General features: G+C 39.7%; 1 protein-coding gene across 22 annotated transcripts in view; it reads right to left on the bottom strand.

The window, feature by feature from the left end:
- stxbp5l (syntaxin binding protein 5L) overlaps nt 1-23,661 on the bottom strand; it is a 150,818-nt gene that overhangs the window by 113,338 nt on the left and 13,819 nt on the right. For all 22 annotated transcript variants that reach the window (XM_035950486.2, XM_023275188.3, XM_023275193.3 and 19 more), the window contains exon 2: nt 12,690-12,787. In XM_035950486.2, coding sequence (XP_035806379.1) covers nt 12,690-12,787 — 98 coding nt within the window. The remainder of the gene's footprint in view (nt 1-12,689; nt 12,788-23,661) is intronic.

Below are 23,661 nucleotides of genomic sequence, written 5' to 3'. Positions count from 1 at the left end.
ATTTACATTTTACAAAATGGTTACAGGCTCTTTCTTTGCCATCGTGTCCTTCCAAACTGCCATGGAAAGAGTAGTGTGTTTGTGTGAGTGTGTGGTTCTATATGCGCTTGTATGTTGTCATCATTGCACTATATCTATGTATGTGTGCCACTATCATGGGGGCAGTCAGCATGTACAACAGAGTATACTGGCTAATGGTGTTTACTCCTGTTTCACCCTTCATGTGTACAACCGAGTGACAAGATTTATGGCTCCAGTTCTCGATTAGGTCTAGATACTGGCCCTGTGCTCCAGCATGAGCACAAAGGCAGCCATGCAGAGAGAGATACCAACAGACTCTGTGCCATTAGTAAAAATGAAATTGATTTGGGGGGGGGGAAACTGTATCTCAAAGTCACTAGAATTTAAAAACAATTTAAGCAGGCACACTGTCTTCTAGGCAAAATGTGACATCCAGAGAATAGTACTTATTATGATGGCATTACTACAGTCCTCAAAATTCCGGTATTTTAGAAAAGATTGCAGACTTTTATGTTTCTTTGCATGTTTTATTTGGCCAGTCAGACACTAATTTTTAGTTGATTGGTTTTACTATTCAAGCAAAAAAAAAAAAAAAAAAGCTACACACCTGCTCGGTGGTAACACTCCAAAAAATATCGGAACACGTAAAATCAGATATTCCTCTCACACTGTTCCTGTTTTAAAAATAAAACACACATTTTAATTTTTGCTGTTATAATGGACTATATTTTGTTGTTTAGGCACTAATGCCAATCAAAACTTACTCAAACTGTATATAACAATAATAAATAACCTTACCTTTAAAAGTAATTGCCCAGAGCATTTAAAACTAAATAATTTGGCATAAACGTAGTGGTGAATTTATGCAAATTGCATGAAAGACTAACCTCCTGCTGTGAAGAAAAGCAAAATGTCAAATCTAAGAATCTAAGTTTAAAAATGTGAAAGACAACGTCTGTGTCCTAATTCTTTAGATGGTTCCTTTAAACTTAACATGCTGTCACTGGAGGCCCTCTTTATGCCACAAAACAGTTATCTATCTAATGTTACACTTGAAAAAGCCATAGAATTACACTATATTTAATGGTGTTTGTCTTGAAAAGATAACTACACTGATGCCAGTCACATTTTCACCTAAAATCCTGAAGAAATCTCATTTACAAAAATGAGAGAAAACATAATCTGTTCAATCTGAATGGTTCAGCTTAGCCTGTAACTGTCAAAATTATACATGTTATATATACATGCATGTTGAGACAGATGTTTCTGATGTTTAAATTTGAGTTACAAAGGTGAATAACATTGCAATCTCCTGTTTGAAAGGAATAAGAACGATCAAAGAGCTATCTCTTGTTATTGTTCTTATTACTGCTTGATCTCTCAGTTTCATTGTAATGCAATACAGACATGGATCTAACAGTCCTAGCTTGAGCTGTGCTGCAGTGCACACAATTTTCCACGTGACATCACTGGGAGCTGAGATAAGGATGCAGAGCAGCTCTTTGTGTATTATCTGTCACATAGCCTCTGAAACACAACAGCCTTCCATTTCTTTCAGTCATTCACTCCTTATGCCTTCCCTGCCTCTGATGAAGTGAGCATTGCATTATGTAATGTGTTTACACATGGCAGCACGGTGCCAAAACCAGGCTCGGTATGCATACATACCCACACCTCCACCATCACGTGGAGTAAACAAGTCCCAACATGCCAAATCATATAATTCAAAGGGACATGTAATCTGATCTAATTAAAGACTTAAAGATTACATGTACCATTGCATTGGCAGCGCAGCTAATTGCATTTGCAGAATTCCTTCACAGTTTCTGATGATAACAGCATAACCTCCATTCAACCAACCCTGGCTCATTTTGCTTAATTCCCACTAAAATATAAATGTGCTAAACTGTGACAGTGCAACAGAGATGGGGAGAAAAATCAAACCGCCTGGATTTGAAATACAAGTTTACATTAATGAAGATGATTAGAAAGCAGAGTGGCTAAATACCGGGACATGAATCCAGTCCACATTGAAGATAGTCTCCAATGAGTAATTAAAACTAAGGCAACTGAAAAATGAGCCTCCTTAAGGTTACTTGTTATTAAAAATACTTTAAAAGGGGGCTCACAGAACAGAAGCACTAGTAGACCAGGAGGAAATCTGATAACATCCACTGTCTACTTCCACTTTTGTAAATCAGTGCATTGGAGAGGAAGTGCAAGGGTCAAGTATGTTTTAAATCAAGTGCTTGTCAGGTCTCCATGACAGCTGTGGAAACCATAAATAAACTAGTACTGTCAAAACAGGCCAAAAATGGCATCTTATTATTCATTCTGAAAGGTTTGAGCTCCTCAGATATCTATTTTTGCACACTATGTCTATAGGAGGGCAAACAAATACAACAAGTGACATGACTAATGCTCCTTTGGGTGTATATCTTCACAAAATATGCCCTCAGGTAGTTTATAGCTTCCATATATCTTTACCTTGAGGTTGCACAATTTTCTCATCTACATACCAGAATCTAAAGTATTTACAAGCTTTTTTTGAAAAAATAATTCTCTACCATCATCACTGTTGCAGGATTACTTGCTGGTTTCAGTTTGACCTACATTTCGTCTTCAGTCAGTGAAAGCAACATTTTGTGGCCCCTGTTCGCCATGCAGTGCAGCGGCCCTTGTCAATGCAAGAACTTGCGAGGTTGACAGCCATGCTAGTGCTGCTTTTGTTTATTTTCACCAATGGTGTTTACATTTTTACTATCAAATGCATATTATTTTCCTTTACAATTCAATTACATAATCAAAATTATGAATATTTGTTGGCACCTTTGTACGAACAACTGCAACACTATGACTCCCCTCCGAGCGCGTTAGCTTGGATATGTGTCCATTAACTCCATTTTTAATGATTGCATTTTTTGCACTGTTCCTACAAAGTAGTTATTTTTGAGCTTAACCTGGGCCTTAGATATGACCAGTCATTATAGGTTGGGGTTTATACCAGCAGTGACAACTTCGGCATTAATTCTTGCCACTTTTATCTTCTTTAAATGCTATTTTCTTCAGTAATTCATTGTTTTTGGATGAAGACACCAGGAGAAGATAAGTGAGAATGGAAAGTTTTAAGGAAGGCTATTAGAGCAAAGAGAATTTGACATAAGAAGCTATACAATCTGGACAACAGGACATATGTATGTGTGGTCTTTATGCAGCTGCTTACTGCTGGTTGAACGAAATTAGCAAGTGGTTTTGACCTGCATGATTACAGCTTGACAATATGTCTCATGCCAACAAGAGACGGATGGTGGACCGCAGACCTGCCACTAAAAGCTTCCATACAGCATGGTAACTGTGAAAATGCCGAATTGCCAGCACAGAACTGGGTTCTGTGTTGCAAGTTGCGCTGTGCGCCTTCACAAAAATGGAACCATAATTCTTTGACTTTCAGCTCCTTTGCTACCTCTCTTTCTGTGTGCGTGTGTATATGTGTGCGCATGTGTGTGTGTGTGTGTGTGTGTGTGTGTGTGTGTGTGTGTGTGTGTGTGTGTGTGTGTGTGTGTGTGTGTGTGTGTGTGTGCGTGTGTGTGTGTGTGCCGCTTGCACTTTCTGCCCCCTAAAGGCATCCAACCTTTTATGGATTGGATATTGAAGGCTCAAACATATGCATGGTCATATGCACACGGCAACTTACACAGATACACAGACACATGCAATCCTCTTTGAACATCTTCCTTTTGCTTCCATTTCCAGCTCCTCTCAGGAGAGTACAGTACAGTTAAGAGGATGATACTGGAGACCCTAGTGTGATATTTCTCTCGAAAACATCGGTAGACTTTCACCCTCTGTTTGGTTGTTTGTGTTTGGCTACATGCGAGTGTGTGCACAGCTTCATGAGCCGCAGGGCCGATGAGTAACACTTCTCAGCCTCACTGTTCCTTACTCGGAAAATGAATACTATTTTATTTACACGTCTCGGTACCCATACCTAAATGTCAAAGCAACCTACTTGTCAGTGTCTTGCAAAACACCCATATTTTGAGAAACAAGTAATGTGAGCAGACAGCTAACAGCATGTTTTTCTACAGGAGGTATTTAAGCTGTATTTTGTAGCCATCTAGGCGTGTAACGGAGCAGATGCACTTCCATTTTAATCATTCCAGCCATCCACACAGGACATGTAGCAGCGCACGTCTTACTTCAGTTGTAAGCACATGAGCATGGCACAAAGGTTTTACTCAATATGCATAATGTGGAAACACACACAGAGAGCACTGACGCTGCTGCAGTTCTGCTGCTCATGCTATGCTTTCTGCGTAAAACGGGTGTAAAAGTCAGGTGGTTGTGGGTTTGGTTAAAATGCACGACTGGTCGGTGTTTGAACAGAGAGAAGAGTAACTATGTCTGCCTCTCTCTCAATTTTCAGCATCAGTAATGACAGTGCAGTTATCACAGAAGATTTCTGTGACCTTTTTGCGGTAAAGGTTCAAAAGCAATCTTTAGGCATCAGATAAAGGTGAAGTTCAGCCTGCCTGCTTTACATTATTCTTGATCTTTTTTCACGTTTTGAGAAAAATGCAACTTTTATTTTTCTGTTTGGTTTATCCTTCCAGCTTTTAGTCCCTTGTTTGTGCAAGTTTGAGCCACTTACGATGTCTGATTGGCCCCAAATGCTGTCTGCAGTGGGGTTGTGCCGATTGCTGATTACATCAAATACTGATGATTGGAGACACAAAAGCCTTTTTTTTTTCAATTGGCAATCACCATAAGAAGTCACTCTGTTATTTTATTCAAAGCAACCTGTTTGTGCTTCCTCTTCCATCTGCCAACCCTGACAAGTGTGCTGTGCAATCTTACCAAACCTGGTATCACCATTCTCCATATGCCTGCTGTGGCTGCTTGATTCTAACCATTGTGTGTGTGTGTGTGTTTGTGTGTGTCCGCCAGGTTTATGAAATCACATGCGACCCTGGCTCTTTTCTCTGCTCTGTTATCTTTACGGGCCACATTTTGAACTGCTGGCTCATTTCTCTAGCCGAAGTCTGACAATCACTTGTGAATGTAAAATGCCTGTAATTACTGATAGCTGGCCAACAATTATTGCTCAGTTATGCATTTCATTTGCCACAGATTTTGTCTTTACAAATATATAACAGAACCAGCTATCTTTTCATGTGTGTAATTAGAAACACACACTTCACAATAGGATGATATGAAAATACAGATTGCTGCCAAGATCTTTTCTGCTGCATGAGACAATAGCCACAAACATATAGCCGGAGACTATAAAAAGTCTTCAGTGATATGAAAACCAAACAGTCCTGCCATTGAAGATCCAGCTCCCACAGAGCCCTGATCTCAACATCATAGAATCTGGGATTACATTAAGAGATAAGAGCAACTGAGACAGCTGAAACCCACAGTGGAACTGTGGGAAGCTCTCCAAGATGCTTGTAACAATCTACCTGCCATGTGCCTTCACCGCTGTGCAGCAGCTCACCAAGGAGAAATGATGCTGTTTCAAAGGCAAGGGATGGTCACACCACATATTGATTTGATTTAGTTTTATTTTTTCTCTCTTTATCCATTTGCTGCGCTTTTAACAGTAGTAACTGATAAATGAAAAAAATGCCACGAGTAGCATTGCATTATCTTTGAAAGGGTCCTCACTCTGCTTTTAGTGCCTAAAACTATATCCCCATAAACCTGTTTAAAGTGCTGCTGGAGAGAGAGTAAATAGAGACTGATGAGAATGGCTAGTAATAGTCAGGTTTAAAGCTAGATCTGCATACAGCATTACATTTAGAGCAGCTCAGTTGTTCTGGCCACATGTTCTCCTTGTGAATTCTGTAAAGCACTAAAAGCCTTTCTAATTGCCTTGCTTTTCTATTATGTTTTCCTCCATGTATTATTGCTGCATGATATCCACAAATGTCTAAAAAGCTCATTGGCTTTAAGAGCCCAAACAGAAACCTGTGATGTTACAGATGGCTGACTTTCTTGTCAAACTAAAATTTTCTCATGTCAGCTTATCTACTTTTGCTGTGCATCATTTAGCAGTAGGTGAACTATGAATTCATAGACACCAGTGGAAAATCCTAGAGCCTTGTCAGAGCTGCTATAGCCAGGTAGTTAACCTTTCACTTGGCATTCCCTATCAGAGTGGACAAAGTTGAGGTTAGCAGAACCTTGCAGAAGGATGACAACTAATTAAAAAGGACAAAAAGACAAAATGTGATCACTAGAAAAGACAAGTACCGCTAAAAGTAAAGGTAAAACAACACTAATGAAACTTATGTATATCCATACAATATAAAATGGACACGCACAGAGTTACAGGATATAGAAGAGTGAATAAATCATAGGCAGCAAAGATGTAATCCCATTATGATGACGCTTACATAATCTTGTTTCATGGTTTGTTCGTATATTCTGGTGCAAAATAAGTATCAAGGACATCAATGATTCTGCAGCTGAGCAGGTTATCATTCACAACCTGCAAATTAAACAGAGAGTTAAGAGGCTTTAGACAGTATGGAGCAAAAACAGTGATGCATCGGTCTCTGTTGAGTGGAAAGTTTTGGTTTTGTTGCAGAGTTCGGCACAAGATGCTGCGGCACACCCAGCTTAATGTGGCACCAAGTTATCAATGAGGGTGTGCTTGTGATGTCCCTTTATGTTTAACTTGCTGCAGTCACTCTCATCTGACTCACTAACATGCAGGTAGCATCTACCTTTATGTATTCAGTAATGATGACTGTCTGCCTACCTGTTGCATGCTTTCTTTGCAAAACTTTAGTCCAGCCTTTGTCTAGTCCCATATTGTCTTTGTGGGTGTAGGTAGCCCGCTGTTGTGACATTGTAGTGTTATTGTTTGTTAAGTAGCAGTAGTTAATACACGCTTTGCATTTGATTATTGCTGGTGCTGCTCTGAATTTCTTGTTTTGGGCCCAAAGGTCATTGAAATCAGAATTTGCAGCTTCTGATTAGAAGACTGATCAATATAATACATTTCATTTAATAAATTTCATGAATATTTAATCTGAAATGCTTTTTTTCAGGTAAGATCAGGATGGTGCTCCCTGATTTATATGAGTGCAAGTCCACCGTTTAAGTGTAACTATGCTACACATTTAGCAAGTAGGAATTCTAAATGTGTGTTCAAACTTCCCTAAAGTGCGGATTTGTCATGACAATATTAGTAAGATGATCAATTAATAAAAAAGTAACATAGTAATTAACCAGTGATAGTAATCCTCACTTGCTGACCTAATTCCCTTCATAACATATTGATATTTATTTAAAGGTAAATACTATTTTATTGCACTTCATTCTGAAACAAAATAAACTACCTTACTTGTATTACTTTTCACTTAATCCAGGAGTAAACTGCAGGGCAGAGGCATTAATTCTATTACTGTGCACCCTACAAGGTTAAAGTAAGGATAGAGTGCAGTGCGTGGTTATGAATAGCTAAATACTGCTGCCTCATCCCTTTTCTGCCCCACTACCAAAGCAGCACTTTTGCTTGCTCACCTTCGGCGTCAGTAAAAACTGCCATTACTCTAGTTTACAAATAGAGGGCTGCAAATCCTATTACGTGTAATTCACTCAAGACCAAGTGAGACACTAGGCAGGTCTGCACGTGTCCGCCGTGATTACGTGAGCCCATATCCATGGCAACAGATGTATTGATAATGATCTCAAGTTTGGAACCAGACTTGGAGATAAGATCAGAGATGGAAAATATGTAAATAGAACACTGTGTGCAAATCCACCCCTGATGTTGGTAGCATCTGACTATGTTACCGTCCACCTTCTGCAGTAGTGGAGCTACAGAAGCAAAATTGTCTCCTTCTCGCCCAGTCAGCAAAGCCAATGACACAGTGTGACAGCGATGAATGCTTAATTGATGACTATCTGATGGTATTGTTTGTCGATCTGGCTCTGCGGAGCGCTCCTGTCTCACACACACACTGTAAGACTGTGTGATTAATAATGGACTGTAACAGTAGCTGTGTGTTTACACAAAGTGACCTCCTCCCATCGCCTGCTCACGCTCCATTGGCTAAATTAGGTTTGCTAATTGCTTGCTGCTGGTCATTGAACAACATGTGGCTGCTGATGACAGGATTCGTCCCTAAACCTGAAGCTGCAGCTGCCTTTCTAGGCGGCATAAAGCAGAGGATTGTTGTCAGAGCTGGCTAACTTGTCTTCATTACTCAGCAGTGTCAACACATTTCTGGCAGGGCACAAGTCTTGGCAGTTTCGTAGGCTGTTAGAGGAGGGCATGCAATATCAGCGTTTGTCGAGTCAATTGATTTCCTCAGTGTTGATATCACATCCAGAGACATTGCAAATGCAGATCAACATTATTATCACATAGCTGATATTGATGATATTCATTACAGGTTATCACTGTGTGAGAATAATTTAACCGAAACATAGTCGGCTGTTACATCCTACATCAATCATAGTTTTTAATATAAGAGCAATAACCTAAATCACTAAATATGTGAGTCATGATCATATGACCGCAATACAATCCCACTGCATGTTGATTTACAGCAGTATTGAGTTGTAAATCCAGCCCAAGTGAAACCTCAAAAAGGAATCTGGCAGTGATTTACAGTATTGGTATGAAAGTGACACATGGATCAATGTTAATTCTCCCATGTGTTATAAACACTCTTTTCATATCAATAGGAACGCTCTCTCTGTCCTCTCTCTCTCCCTCCCACCAGTCTTTTCCATTTCAATCTCCGTATCTCACCTCATTTTTGTTTTCCTGTTCTCTGATCTGATTGACTGTTATGAGAAGTGACTGTCTATCAGACTCTGGGCAATTCTATTACCCGAAACCTTTATTGAAACTACATCCACTTTCGCAGCACCGACGCACAAACCAACACCGATAAGAGACAAACTCATGTGCGTACGCGTGTGTGTGTGTGTGTGTGTGTGTGTGTGTGTGTGTGTGTGTGTGTGTGTGTGTGTGTGTGTGTGTGCGTGTGCGTGTGTGTATGTATGTGTGTGTGTTCGCAGTCAGACGACACTGACACAGGTAGGCAGCACATGGAAGCAGGGTCAGCGGGCAGATATGCAGGTTTGGGTACAGAAACAGAGGAAGAAACGCCTGAACGCACACATACGCACACGCACACGCACACGCACACGCACACGCACACGCACACGCACACGCACACGCACACGCACACACACACACACACACACACGTCAAGCTCTTTCTCTATTATATTACATCTCAATAAACCAAATCTCAGCATATGTTGGTAGTCTCGCCCCAGGCAGAGGGAGGAGTGTCCTAGGAGCCCACTGCAGAGAGCCTTGTTGCCAACCCACTGCGCCAACCCTGATGACATCGTTGCTATGCACTATTCACCAGAGCAGGACCAGACCGACTCTAAGTGACATAAAGAGGCAGCATAATACTCTCCAAAACAAAGCAGTGAGCAGCAGATAGTGGCAACAGGCTGCTGTATCTATGGATGGTCACGAATGGGTGGTTTAAGGTTGTCAGTGAGGAAATGCAAATGGCACAGTAGCAGCACGTGGATAATCTTCTACATAGAACACTGCTGTTCGCTCATTTGTAGCAGGAAAGCATCTGTAGGAGGTCAAAACTACAGGTGAAGAGAGAAAGCGAAGTGAAAAAATTCTACCCAGGTGATCTCACTGTTGTATGACAAATTACATTAAGTGCTGAATCCTTAAACCTAATGCCACCCATATGTTTTTCTAACCACAACATCCTGATTGAGTAAGTAGGACTGGTAGTTTACATATTGATACGAATAGCCTGTGATGCAGCTTTTTTGTCAGTCGCTTCCTGTGTTCCCAGAAAACAGTTCACAGCAGCATTAGACATGAGAACCAGGTTGCTAGTTTCTCAGAGGCAATCTGTTACAGTAAAAATAATTGAAAATAGTAAATATACGAATGAGTTTAACGATATACCACTAGTGGGCATTCTGCACAATGTTTGTGCATTCCAGTTTGTAGGTGTGAAGTTTTTCAGTTTTCACATAATTTAAGAGTAATATATTCATGTTGTTTTTATCCAGCAGATGCCTTCGTGCCCACAACGGTATCTCAGCTACTTTTTGCTTTGTCTTTTTATCACATCACCCCCACTATACATCAACAATACAACCCTGTTGCCTTTCTCCATCTCAAAGTTTAATACTACCTTTGTCTGTCTCTCTCTCTCCCTCTGACTCTATTTGTTATTTTACCTACATCATCTTCCCCCCCACTCTGTTTTCTGCTCTTTTTTTCTGCCACATCAGCAACGATTTTTCGCAACTCCTCAATCCGCTGAATTCTCAGCATCATTTGCACCCGACTTGCCAACTCTATTCTCAGATGAACCAGTGTATGTAAGCACATCTGTTTTTGCAGATTTACATAGTGTATAGGGTAAATTGAAGGCTAGATTATTGAAGGCATTACTCTTTCTTAGGTTTGTGATCACAGTCAGTTCCTGTCTTGTAATGTGCTTTGAGAACTATAAACACTTACTTCTCAGAAAACATTAACTCAATGTTCTCTCACTTTTGAGGCCTTAGAATAACAATCACAAAAGAAAGGAGACACAGATGCATCCAAAAAGAAAGGAAAAGAAAGAGGTGGTTCAGATGTGGCATACTACACACTGTATATCTCAGAATAGTTCAATATAGCTCACTTCTCTGGACAAATCAATGCACCAGGATATGTTTATTCACTGTTTAACTATTCCAAAATACAAGATAAATCCATTGAAATTTAAGAAAATGTGAATTTTCTGTTAAGTACTTTTGCAGAGGGGTAGAAAGCAACAGATTCCATGGAAACTCAGATATATTGATCCCTCTTCTGACTATACCGAGGAGCACAGACATACATACTATACATACAAGCACCCAGGGAGACGTGTCTACACACCACACAGTGGAAAAAGCTGCCTCCTACAAAGAGCCCACATAACCGCAGTCCAACACAGTCGATCAGTGTTAAACATTGAGTCCGGAGAGACGGATTTCTTTTCTTACAGCAACAAAATATATATTTCTGCCAGACAATGATGTGTTGCTATAGCAGAAGGAACAGCTAAAGTATCGGGTCAGTGACAGCAGACGAATCAAAGAAAAGGAGACAAGGTGTGAGCTTCAAGTCGCTTGTTTTCACATGCTGCTCCACCCTTTAGAGACTGGGTGAGGAAAATGAAAATCGGGTGAAATAAACTCAGCGTCGATGCAGAATAAAAGCAAAAGGCAGGACTCGCTATTGTACCGCATAACATGAGAGATTTCTGCGAGGCAACCACTGTACACAATGCTAATACGGCAACAAATGAAGGAACACAGGGAGGAGAAATGCATTAGAAAAGCAATAGTGGAAAAAACAGAGACCATTACAGAAGATGACAGGCGGGCATTGAAAGCCCTGGGAGGAAAAGGAAGAACATTCAGACAGGCTGTGAAGGACAGAGGAAGGGTGAATTGAATAAATAAAAGTAGAAATAAGGAGGAAGAAAGGTCCTCTAGACAGAAGGCGATAGAGGGCGAGGCAGAATGAGAAACAGTAAAATAGAGAGGTGGGTGTATGTGAGGACCATGCAATTGAGAGAAAGAGAAAGAGGGAGACAGAGAGTCGGTGACAGGCCACATGGGAGCAGAGGGAGGTGTGTGCAGCATGTCAATACAAATGCTAAGTCACTCAAGGGCTTCCATCCAGCCGAAATCTCAACCTTGCTTTACAGTCAGGTATAGGAAACAGAGAGAAGCTGGATTAAGACAAAGGGAACAGTAGTGATATCTCCATTTAGCTGAGCTTATTGTGTAATCAAGTCACGTTTTTGCCTCCTTTCATCAGCTATTCCCTGTCATCGAACACCGCTGTGCACCTTCACCCCTCTCCTCCACACTCATCCTCCTATTCTCAGTGTGTCACCCTCCTTTTCAAATATTCAAGCAATGTCACATGTCTCTCTTTCAGAGCAGAAATCACTCAGTCTGTCCATGTCTCACCACAGTAGGACCAGCTGTGCGGCTGCTGCAGCATCAATAATTGTTTGCCTCCTCTGTCCCTGAGGGGATGCTGGGAAGCTTTGGGTATTTATGAGGGTGTAATCTCCCACCTGGGTTGCACTCGCAAGTCCTTCTCCCACCCCTTTGACCAAACGACCCGGGGGACAGGCTGCTGGATGGACAGTTCTGAGCCTGCGACATGACAACCGAGCAACATGAAACGACAGGGCTGAAGGAGGGAGGAGAATTCAGGGGGCAGAGAGGGGGAGACCCTGACCTGGAGACACAGTATACAGTAGCTTAATACTATTGTCATCTACTGCATGTGTTTATCTTTGTTTTGAACTCTGCCTTACACAGACATTGTTTCAAATTTATTCTTACATATGTAGAAAAGTGTCAAATAATAAAATGACTTCCATGTATTTTATTATGAAAGATCAATTTCTTACTTACAATTTGTGCAAGACAATGCAAGCACTACTTTTTTGATCGCGTTTTATTGTTTTGTATAATAACAAATGGTGGCAAATGCTTTGTACAGAAAATATACTCATAAACACTGATGAGCATACAGTTTCTACTGTGTCTCCAGTAGAGAGGAAGGAAGGACGGGAACATTTCAGTAAAGGATACATTCGTACGCCGCCTGATCTCGAGCCGATGGCCAGGATCTTCTGCACAGGGTCAAAGGCCAAAGCAGTGGGCTGGTAAGGGAATCCATGACGCACCGTCTGAAAGGACAAAAAAAAAAAAAAACAAAAAAACCCCACAAATCAATGCTTCAATGAAACAAGACAAAAACATCTGGAGCACATAATTGGAGGACTGAATGACTTTTCTGTCTGCATCTCTGACATTCTGCTATTCGGTGAATTTGGTTGAGACTTTGTCATGTCCAAAAGCAAAATGCCTGTGTAACTTTTAATTATGTTAAAGGCTACAATAAATGAACAAATCCCATATTCTGATTAAACAGCTAATGACATCAGGGGCAGTGCATAATGCTTTTACCTTTTACTGTGAGCAAACATTCTGGGCTTGTGCTTGGATAATGAAATGATTTTTTGTCCTGTACTTCTGACATTCATCTACGCAGTGAAGCTTTGTTTTGTCCAAAAGCAAAGTCCTCATTTTGTGAAGCTTTAATTACGTGAAAGGTTACAAAAGATGTGCAAATTCCCCATAAGGTTATTGTTTTGTGATTGAACAGTTGAACATAACTAATGACATCGGGGCGCTGCACAATGTGTTGACTTTATTATTTTTTGTGGAAGACAACAGAGTTTTGTTTGACTGCCATTTCACCATTCCTTAACTGAGGCTGGCAAAATACTAATAACAATAAAAAAGCTTTTAAGATATGACTTTTCTTTTGCCATTTTCATGTGTCTGATTGCTGTGGTGGCAGTTTGTTTTTCCAGTAATGATTACTTTTTAAACCTGCAACAGATAATGTCTTTTCTTATATTAGTATAGTCCAACACTGATACTAAGACAAAAAGAAATAACAATTCGGAGCAACAAATACATCCATGCATATCACCATAAACACAGATTCCAGCTATGACTTAAATTTGTTCATCATTTTAACATTTTTGAATGTAGGACACATTACAGATGCAACAAGGTTTCAGTGAACTGGAGGCTTATTAAATCTCAAAACTCTTCAGGGTCAACATTGATGTGCTGATTAAACATGGAGACTTTAGCGATTAGCAAAGAAAGCACGTTCTCTTCATGCTGCAGCTGGATTCTCAGCTGAAAGAAACCGAGACAGCCTCATATATAACAGTCATATGCCAAAGCCTGACCAGGCAAAACAACACTGTCTCTCACACTCCCACTCTGATATGCACTGCAGCTGTCTGCCATTAGTCATGTTAAATTTCCCAGCAGCGCTTCACTTACAGTAATCTGCTGAGGAGGGATGTAGAGACAGGGACGTCACGGTAAAACAATACCACTGTTTTACGAGCAAACTGCAGGATGAGCAAATACTGTGATAAGCACTTTAAAAATCATACAGGGAGGAACAGAAATATTATATCTTATCATATATAAAGGGACAAAAACAGCGGGTGTCCATCAGAGCATTATTACAGGCTTTGCATTTGTATATCAAAAACGAGGCCTATTTCTAATGTACACTTGTTTATTTTTACATCTCTGAAATGAGAACAGAAAAATAGGTGTCAGGCTTAAACATCCCACTTCAGTCCTGTTTCAAGTCCTCGTGCCACACTCTCCTTAAGTCTGTCAGAGCTCTTCTCAATTCGTACCCCAAAAGGATCCTATTTTCTTCTCTTTGCTTCCCTTACTGTGCATGTTTCCTCATCTTAAATACATGAGCTTATTAAAAAAAATCCCTGATTAATATATAGGGAGCTGCAAATGATTAGCTGATTGTCAATTACTTAATCATCTTTTCAAAGGTAAGTAATCACTGCTTTTTTGTGACTATATGAATACTGGAGTGGATGAAACATCTTTAGGTTATGGAGTCTGGATTGAAAAACACAAGTGAACTGAAGATTGAAATTCTAAGCAGCTTTTTATGCTTTTTTATGGAGTAAATAAGTGTCAAATTAATCATTTGAAAATCACTGCACATTATATTTAATATCCAACATGTAATTTATGTGCTTAACTTATATATTACACATATCGCCCCCTCAAACATTTCCACGTTAAACAAAACGGTGCCTCAGCCATATACAGTATTTAGATCCCACAAAGACAATGATGTGTAAGAGTCTGAAATCTCAGCTTACTACTCACTCCAGAGAAAACACTAAGTGTCTACAATATGAGGAATAATGAATGGGCGAACAAGGGAGTCATTTCAGACACAGCCAAGTGGTCTGGTGAGCTCATGTAATTTCCAGCAGTGCACTGCTCACCTTCAACCTGCAGCAGGGGTCCAATCAGCCACAATTAAAAAATACCAACCTGAGTGTGTGGGGCCTTTCGTGTTAATATTAAATACAGTTTACTACTTCAAGTTAAAGTGCTTCATGTAAGCCTGTATTCACAAAACCCATGCACTCCATGAAGAAATGCAGCCATTCATGGATGCATGTTTGAAACGATCTGCAAAATCCCGAATAAAACTCAGTTCTAAAACCACATTTTGGATTTTGACACCCATTGTTGCCAGACCCCAACCCCATCCCACACCCATCACCAGCACAAACACCTTTGTTTGGCTGCCTAAATTGTTGTAACGCTGGTTTTGTGCTCTCATTAATGCTGCAGAGGCACAATTATGGAAAAGATAATATAAGAGACCGTGGATAAATGAAAGGGTTATAAAGCAGAGAGAATAAAATCACTCAGTGGTGATCAGACTCGACAGAGGATAATGAGAAACAACACGGAGACGCTGCAACCAGAGGACAGAGAGGGAGGCTGCATTTGAGAGTCTGTGAGCATGCTTCATGCACAGTTCCATTCATACACAGCAAAAGAATCCAAACAAATGGCCCAAAACAAAAAATTTTTAAAGTCTGAATGTGAAATTAATGAAATAAAGCTCTCCTTATTTGGAAAGGTAACAGCACTGAATACATTTATTGCTGAGTGTGTATGTAATTCTATCACAACAAGGCCGTTAATGCACCTGGAAGGCATTGGGCTGTAACATTAAGATATGCACCGTGGACCCCACAGCAACGCTTCAGCACACATTTACATGCATTTTATAGGGCTCAGCTATTTTAAGATGAAATGGCTTTGAGATTGTAATTCTCTTCTATGATTTAATGTCGTCTCACATTAAACAGAGTGCTGATATGGGAATTGACTCCAGAGGTGACAATATTTTAAGGGGTTAAGAAGTAGATGGGACAATGCTGAATGGACACTGACCCCAGACTTCACCTCATCATTAACAACTCCTTGCCTTTCCTTCTAGCTACCACTTAGTGAAGCGACACACATTAAAGGTTTGAACCTTTGGTAGTGGAGCTCTGCAAAAAGCAACTTGTACACAAAACTTCTATGATCTTGGCTCAAATCCAAAAATGAAATGATTCTGACTCTCCAAAAAGACAAAAGACTGGGTTGCACATACATAGTCACACAAAGAACCAAATGTACGCTCATGTGATGACAATCCACAATCCAGCCTTGTCTCTCAAAACTGTCATGTTTGTACAACTAAACTGCATTTTCAGTTATGCTTTGAAGGAAACATATTTTCTCCAGAATTAGGTTCTAAAGATAAAATTTTAATCAACTCTGCTGTTTATTGCACTGCTTTCCAACTCCTTTTCAGTCAGCCAATCATATACTAGATGAGGTGGGGTTCGTCCCCCTGGAAACCCAGAGAAAAATAGAGGAGAAGCTTCAAAACATGTTGTGAAAGGCTTATATTTTAACTGAGCCATGATATTTACCTAAACCTCAACAAGTTATTTTTCTGTTTAAACCTGACCATTTCTCTAACATGCAGCAAACACTGTGAAAGGTCAATCCTAACCAAACATGAGTGAAAACAAAAGCCAACAGCCACCACCATCCTTCCATCCTAATAATGTGGACTTTGCAGCTCTTTAACATCGTAAACATTTCCTACTGCCTCACTCTGTTACCCAACCAGAAGAAAATACGCTGTATTCAAAATGTGCTTGAAAATTCAGGTTCTAGAAAACAGGTTTGTGCACAGATAATGGAGAACCACATCTGAAGCTGGCTTGACACATTCATGAACACATTCATCCTCCAGGAGTTGCCAAAAGGCCCCTTTAGGTTCTCTATCTAGACTAGGCCGCCTCTGGCGCACAGTTGCTGGAATACAGAAGAGCTGCTCCCCCACATATACATACTAGAGAGCCTAGAAGTGAAAGGGAAACACATTTTGCTCTGGTGAATCTCAGAGCTGCTCATACATATTTGAAGGCCAAAGCCATAACGCCATTTTCTACTTCTTTCACTATGTGGGTTTGTACATACAGTATGTCTGTCTATCTGTCTGTCTGTCTATCTAAATAAACACAAGCGAATGACTAAATGTACATTCATGCTGTAGAAGCAGCCAAGATGATTTTTAAAATGCAGTCAGCAATGCAGTAACTGTTGACCTGCTGCAAAAGACTGGCTGCCAGAAACTGCATTACATCAACTCTACTCTCCATCTACCTCCTCCTCCCCTTTTCACTGCCTCTGTTGCGCACACATACACCACCTTTATGCACACAAGCCCGATGTTCAATCAGATAACCCCACACAGACATCCCCACCCCCAAAAGACTAATACCACCTCATGCCACCCACCAGCCTCCCCCTCTCTCTCTCTCTCTCTCTCTCTCTCTCTCTCTCTCTCTCTCTCTCTCTCTCTCTCTCTCTCTCTCTCTCTCTCTCTCTCTCTCTCTCTCTCTCTCTCTCTCTCTCTCTCTCTCTCTCTCTCTCTCTCTCCTCTCTCCTCTCTCCTCTCTCCTCTCTCCTCTCTCTCTCTCTCTCCTCTCTCTCTCTCTCTCAGCTGCAGACCTGGTCTAGACCCCTGGTTCTATAAATAGCAGGCAGCACCCATGTCTACCACTGCCAGCCGATTGTGCATTGAGCAGCTGTATCTCCAAACCAGGATGAACACAGAGATGAGGCTTTAGGGTTTCCTTGTGTATATGTGGATACAATCCCCGTTTGCAATTGATAAAAAAGGTGCATCTAATTCAAGAAATCTAGTGAAGCTTATTCACAATCATGGATTTTTTTTATGTTGATTTTGCAGTCATATATTGAGCATCAGTGCTGTACTTTGTGTGTATTGTTTTTCTTCACAAAGTGTGCATTAGAATGTTAAAAAAAACATTGAGGTGAACTCTTTTAAAGTAATTCTGTCAACACTGTACAGTTACACTGTAACTATGACAACAAATGAACGCTGCGTCAGCTGCCTACTGATGATCACATGCTTGTGATCCTACTATAAACCACCGCTGCGGACTTATTGGGACTTATCCATCAGAAATGATACAAGTTAACAGTTGATTAAATTGTAGGGGTGTTTCCGAGTCCCATCAGTTCCCACCGCCTGCAACATATTTAGGTCACATGATTCAGTTTCTGTACATAACATACACATGCATAACACACACCGCACTCAGCGCAAGGTTATTGTGTCCATGGTTACATCTATTTTAAATGGCCACATTCTATGTTGCTGTGATTTCTGATCATCAATAACTGAATAAACAAATGCTGCATTCCTAAAAAAAAAATGCTGCGTTTCTGACAATGCCATATGGGGGAATGAACAATCTTGGTGGAGTAAGCCTCAGAGTGACCCTTGCTCTCTATGATTAACTAAACAATATCAAGAAATCAATTGACATGAATTTCAAGTGTCAGTTGACAAAAAGTAAACAAGTGATCTTGTACAATGCAGAGACCAACAATGTCATGCCCTGAGAAAATTACAACTCAATATTTTTCAATGGCAGCAGCAGCAGTTTCTGAACAATGCTTTATTTATCGAATAGACACAGATTAGGGGCATTAATTCAGATGCCACAGTAGAATGCACACTGAAAATTTGTCACTGTGGTCACACACTGACTGAGAAATGACCTCTGGAAAATGCAGTAAACTGATGATAGCAATGAGTCCACACAACCTTTAACAACCACTGCAGAAACCATGCCCCTCTCAGTCCTGCTAACCTTCAGGTAGATGCACACATTAATGAGAGAACTGGTGGATGACTAGACTAGAGCAGACATCGCTTGAACTAAGCCATCATCTCATGCACATACCTGCTTTTTTTTTTTTTTTTTTTTTTTAATAAACCAACAACTAAGGAGGGGTATCATACTCGCACATAAATCCCACTGTGTATCTGTCTCACTTCACTGCTTCCTCCAATCGGTACAGCACATGACGCTATGTGGCAACATCAGTGAGAACCTTAGATACTGGTATACATTAAGTAAAGCAGTGAGCCGACTCTACAGCCTCACCGTGATGGTGCTTGGATACATTTATCTACACAACAACCAAATCACAAGGGAAGCGTTGCACACGGACCAAGAATAAATGGAGGAATGGATGAAGAGGCCACTTGTGATGTGCAGTTCTGAGCAAGAGCACTGACAAGTAATGAATAATACATAGCGAGAGTAGCATGTGTGTGGACAGCAGAGAAAAGCAAGAACAAATGGAAATGATGGAGAGACGTGTCGTGTACATCGGAGGTCACAGCTGGAATTGTATATCTGTCCTGTTAAATCTCAACAGTCAAACTGTCTTTTTGGATTCAACACAACGTGACAGATTCTGATTTATTCATCATCAGAAGTCAGCAGACACAAGACAGATGTTACTTTAGTTCATCAGAATACCGTTAAGTGTTTATGGTTTTATGGTTGTTGGTTGTGTATTCATGTGCTTATTATCAGTTCCACATATGATTGTTTGAGCTGTTACCTGTACGATGACAGCATCTTTATTTGCTATTTATCTGCTGCCTGTGTGTGCAAAATCAGTTGAAGGGTCAAATAAAGTTGCTTTAAGCTGAGTTAAATGATGATCTTCATACTGTAAACTCGACTACAAGAAATACGCAGCCACATTTCTGGTCGGTAAATATTTCTGTCTCTATAATTTCATCATCAACATTTTTAATGCTAGCTTAAAGATAGCTCAGTTATTTAGCTGAAAACCACCTCACATCTGAAATCCATCTTACTGGATCACGTGCTGAATCCTTTGGTTATGTTAAAACCAGAGCGGTCACCAACTTCTAGATTTCTTTGCAGTTGAAAGACTGTCGGCCTTACATCAGGTGTCTTTGGATTTAAACTGCAGTTGGGACATTGCTTGTTTTTAGGCTAAATTAGCTCCTAGCTCTGACGATACATTCAACACTATCTGTTTTTTCCCATCAAGAAAAACATGTTTCTTTTAGGAGCAAATCTAAACACATGGACTTGCAGATAATTTCACCATTTTCTGAGCTCATTTTGCAACTGTAAGGTAGGTATGGCTGTAGGTTATGATGGTGAAATTGCTAGAACTGTGTGGAAAATGAGGTTTTGAATCCCAGCAGAAGTTCATTGTGTATCCTGATGTAAGAATATGGTAAACCAATTGTTTGAACGTTGCCTGTGTGATATTTGCATGTTGCCATTTTGTTGCCTCAACACTACTTAAAAAGTATTTTTTCTGTTCTTATTTTGGTCATCTCTGGCATAGTTTGCATTGCTTTTCAAGGATATTTCATTCCAGATATTATTTATGTTAACCTGGATGTAAGGTTGAATAATCTTACTAAATTCCACGACTAACTTTTAGGGCTATACTGCAACTGGGATTCAGAAATCCCAACTGAACCATTAAGCATTTCTTTCTTTCTTTCTTTGTTTTTGTCACTGTTGTTTGCTTGTAGCACATTTCACCCAGTAGCACGTGATGACTTGCAATTCCTTTCTATGCATGGCTACTAATTACTGTTGAATTTGTCTTCTGTTTCATCCATTTTACCACTTTACCTCAGGGAGTCACTCCCAGGTGGGTTACCTGCATAAATTACTGGCAAATGGATCTCATGTCTCCAACTCAGACTGCTGCATTAGTTAAGGCTTTGTTTCTATGTCTCGACCTCTCAAGTTTATATATCCTGAAAGGTTTTACCTACTTGATTAATCTTGCAGATTTGAATCAAAATGTTCTAAATATATGCAAACGTTAGACTATGTCATCACACTGAACTTTAAATCTATCAAATGTTTGTGCAGGACCTTTGATTGAAACTTAAGATACAGTAACCAAGGCTGCCATCCGGTGATTTCTGCAGGGCACGGCATGATTAACATAAATTCTTATTTTTTAAGGCAAAATTCACTTTTTAAAAGTGACAGAACATAAAGAGCCCATGTTTGTTTGTGTTCAGGCACTCCTTAGTGTACAGAAATGACTGAATCTGGGTTCTCAGTGAGTTGTTATCATGTTATCAACAAACTTTCTACCCTAGCCAACGCACTGCACTGTACTCTGGCTGTGTGCCTTCAAGCTTTTTACAATAGAATAAAAAAAAGGAGTATAAATACAATGGACACAACTTTCCTCTTTTCTTTTTTTTCAGTCATTTTCTGCCAAACGATCGTTGTGAATATCCAAAATCTCAAATTACTGCTCACTATGGAGTGTCCATTATGTAGGGAGCAGTGAAAGAGTGAACAGTGGGGAGATTTCAGGCAAAGTCTCACTTAAATTGACAGGCTTATAATACCGTGGCTGGTAACAACAACTGAAATAGCAGCTGCCTTTGAAAAGAATGAGTGAGCAGGCGAGCATGTGTGATATGGATTGGATCAACAGTGCTGAAAAGTTGTGTTAACTTTCCATAACTGACATGTATCAAATTGATATTTGCGACAGCTATGACAGACTGCTTTAAAGTAACTGTCAACAAACACAAGAGACTTATCAGTTCGCATAATAGAGATTATAGAAACTAATCACTTTATTAATCCAGGAAACATGACCAGTGGCGTGCCTGGTGGAGACTTATTTCATGTTCCAAAATCATATACTAAGAAGTGTGTAGACGTAGCACTACACCATTGAAGTCTCAAACCACACTGTCAGAATTGGTTCCACAGGTTTGTTATGTGTGAAAACCTGGAAGCCTGAATCTGTGTTTTTGATTCGGTCATTGCTGCACAACTGTGTCAAAGTGTTGACTGTCCATTTCTTCATGATGTGTCTTGATGAGTTAGATTAAAAAAAAAAAAAAAACACCAAATGAGCATGTTAACAAGGTACAAGTACAAATACTGCTCTGTTGAGTATTATCCCATTATCACAAGAAACTATTTTGAAATTTTCTGTGCATAATCAGATTGCATTATTAAAAATACTGCAATAATCTGACATTTTAAATGTTTAAACCTAAAACTATTAATAATGTAGAATATTGTCACCTTCCTAAAATAATGGCCAATAACGAATTGAAAAATGATTTTTTTTTTGTTGCCCAAATCATCTCCTCATGATGCTGCCCACCTCTGCTAAAATCTCCTACATCATCAGCTGAACAGATCGTGTGATTCTACCCTTGTAATATAATGACCTAGGTCAGGGTTCAGTGTGTTTGTGTTCAATTTTTTATGCTTTCTGAAAAAAAAAAGAAAAACTGACTTGCACCATTATTTTAAGAGGGTGTTGATATTTAAATTTAATTAAAACTGAAATAAAGTATTATCATAAACAAAAAACGAGAAAACTAAAACATTGAAATCAGATTCAGACCTGCTGTGTACATCACCAAAGAGGATTCTACTTGAATGCAGCCCACATAGGATTGGTGTTTCAAATTCAATTGACAATGTTACAGCGTTGTCATGACAATACATATGCAAATCCATCATGGCAAATCAGCCCACAATTACACAACTGGCCTCTGTTGGCTGTAGCATCCAGCACACCTGACTATACAATCGAGTCAATGATGTCAGAGCAGGTGTCAAATTATCCCACAAAATGCTGTACGAGACGGAGTTTTTAAAAGCACACCTGAAGAATGTTATTTTTCTGTGCTTAAGCACTTGCATTTTTAAAAAAAATCCATCTGAAAAAAACATCCCTGTGTTCAGTCAGCTCCACAGCTGTAAGGTTGACATGAACAACCTTAACCTCTATAGATGAAAGAAACTTGGGTTTATTTTCCAGTTAAATAAGCCTCATCAACAGGCTAGAGTGAGATTTGAAAAAATCCTGCAAAAGAAGAGTTTCACTTTTCTCTAGATAAAAAACTCAGAGTAAATACCAGCCTTTTAACAAATCAGTCAGTAGAAATTGATGTTACTGAGCAGAAATTAAGCACAAAAAATGCTACACCCATTTTAGTAATACAGTCCAAGGCAGCCTCTTCAGCAACCTTTAAAAAATGTCACCAGTTGTGTTTTTATTATAAAATATAAAGCCAGGTCCCTGCACTGGGACCACCAGGGTGGAATGGGTTCATGTTCATGTTTTTAATAAGTCAAAGGTTACAAGTAAGAAACATTTTCATTACAGAATCTCATTAAAGTTTAATTAGATAGACTTCACAAACAGGGAAAATCTCTCTTCTTGTTAAATTCATGTTAAATTGTTAAATAAAAAAAATTACAGAGACAAAAAGGAAATCTGCTGCAATATCACTGGAATTAAAAGGACAGTGTTCAAAATTTTTGCATTAAAATGTGATCAGTTCGAACTGAAAGCGGGGGTTATGGTGTTACAAAAAAAAAATCAGAATTATTAAAAGTTTGAGAAATGAGAGACAAAACAACGAGCCAGGGTGTTTCCCTCACTGTTTGTACAGTTATGCAAACTTTGCGTCTTCTTGCATTACTGTATGAACTCATTATACACGCAGTTTGTGTGTGCTATGTGCCACCTTTGTGCATACAAATTGTTCATCTGCATTACCCAGGTGTTTTCACACCTGTCCCCTCAGGCTAAATGTCAGGATGAGAGACAGTAGTGCAGAAAAATAGTCGAGAATCATCCAGTCCAATTTACTTTACAGAGTCAGGGAGCCCATCAAACAAACACAGATAGGCTACACATGGCTTTCCCCACCCATGTTTGAAGGGAGATATTTTGAGGTTGCTCTAAAATT

The sequence above is a fragment of the Amphiprion ocellaris genome, chromosome 11, assembly GCF_022539595.1.
Source record: "Amphiprion ocellaris isolate individual 3 ecotype Okinawa chromosome 11, ASM2253959v1, whole genome shotgun sequence".
Taxonomy (NCBI): Eukaryota; Metazoa; Chordata; class Actinopteri; family Pomacentridae; genus Amphiprion; species Amphiprion ocellaris.
The sequence above is the reverse complement of the archived record's forward strand: the minus strand, read 5'-3'. Positions and strand labels throughout refer to the sequence as shown.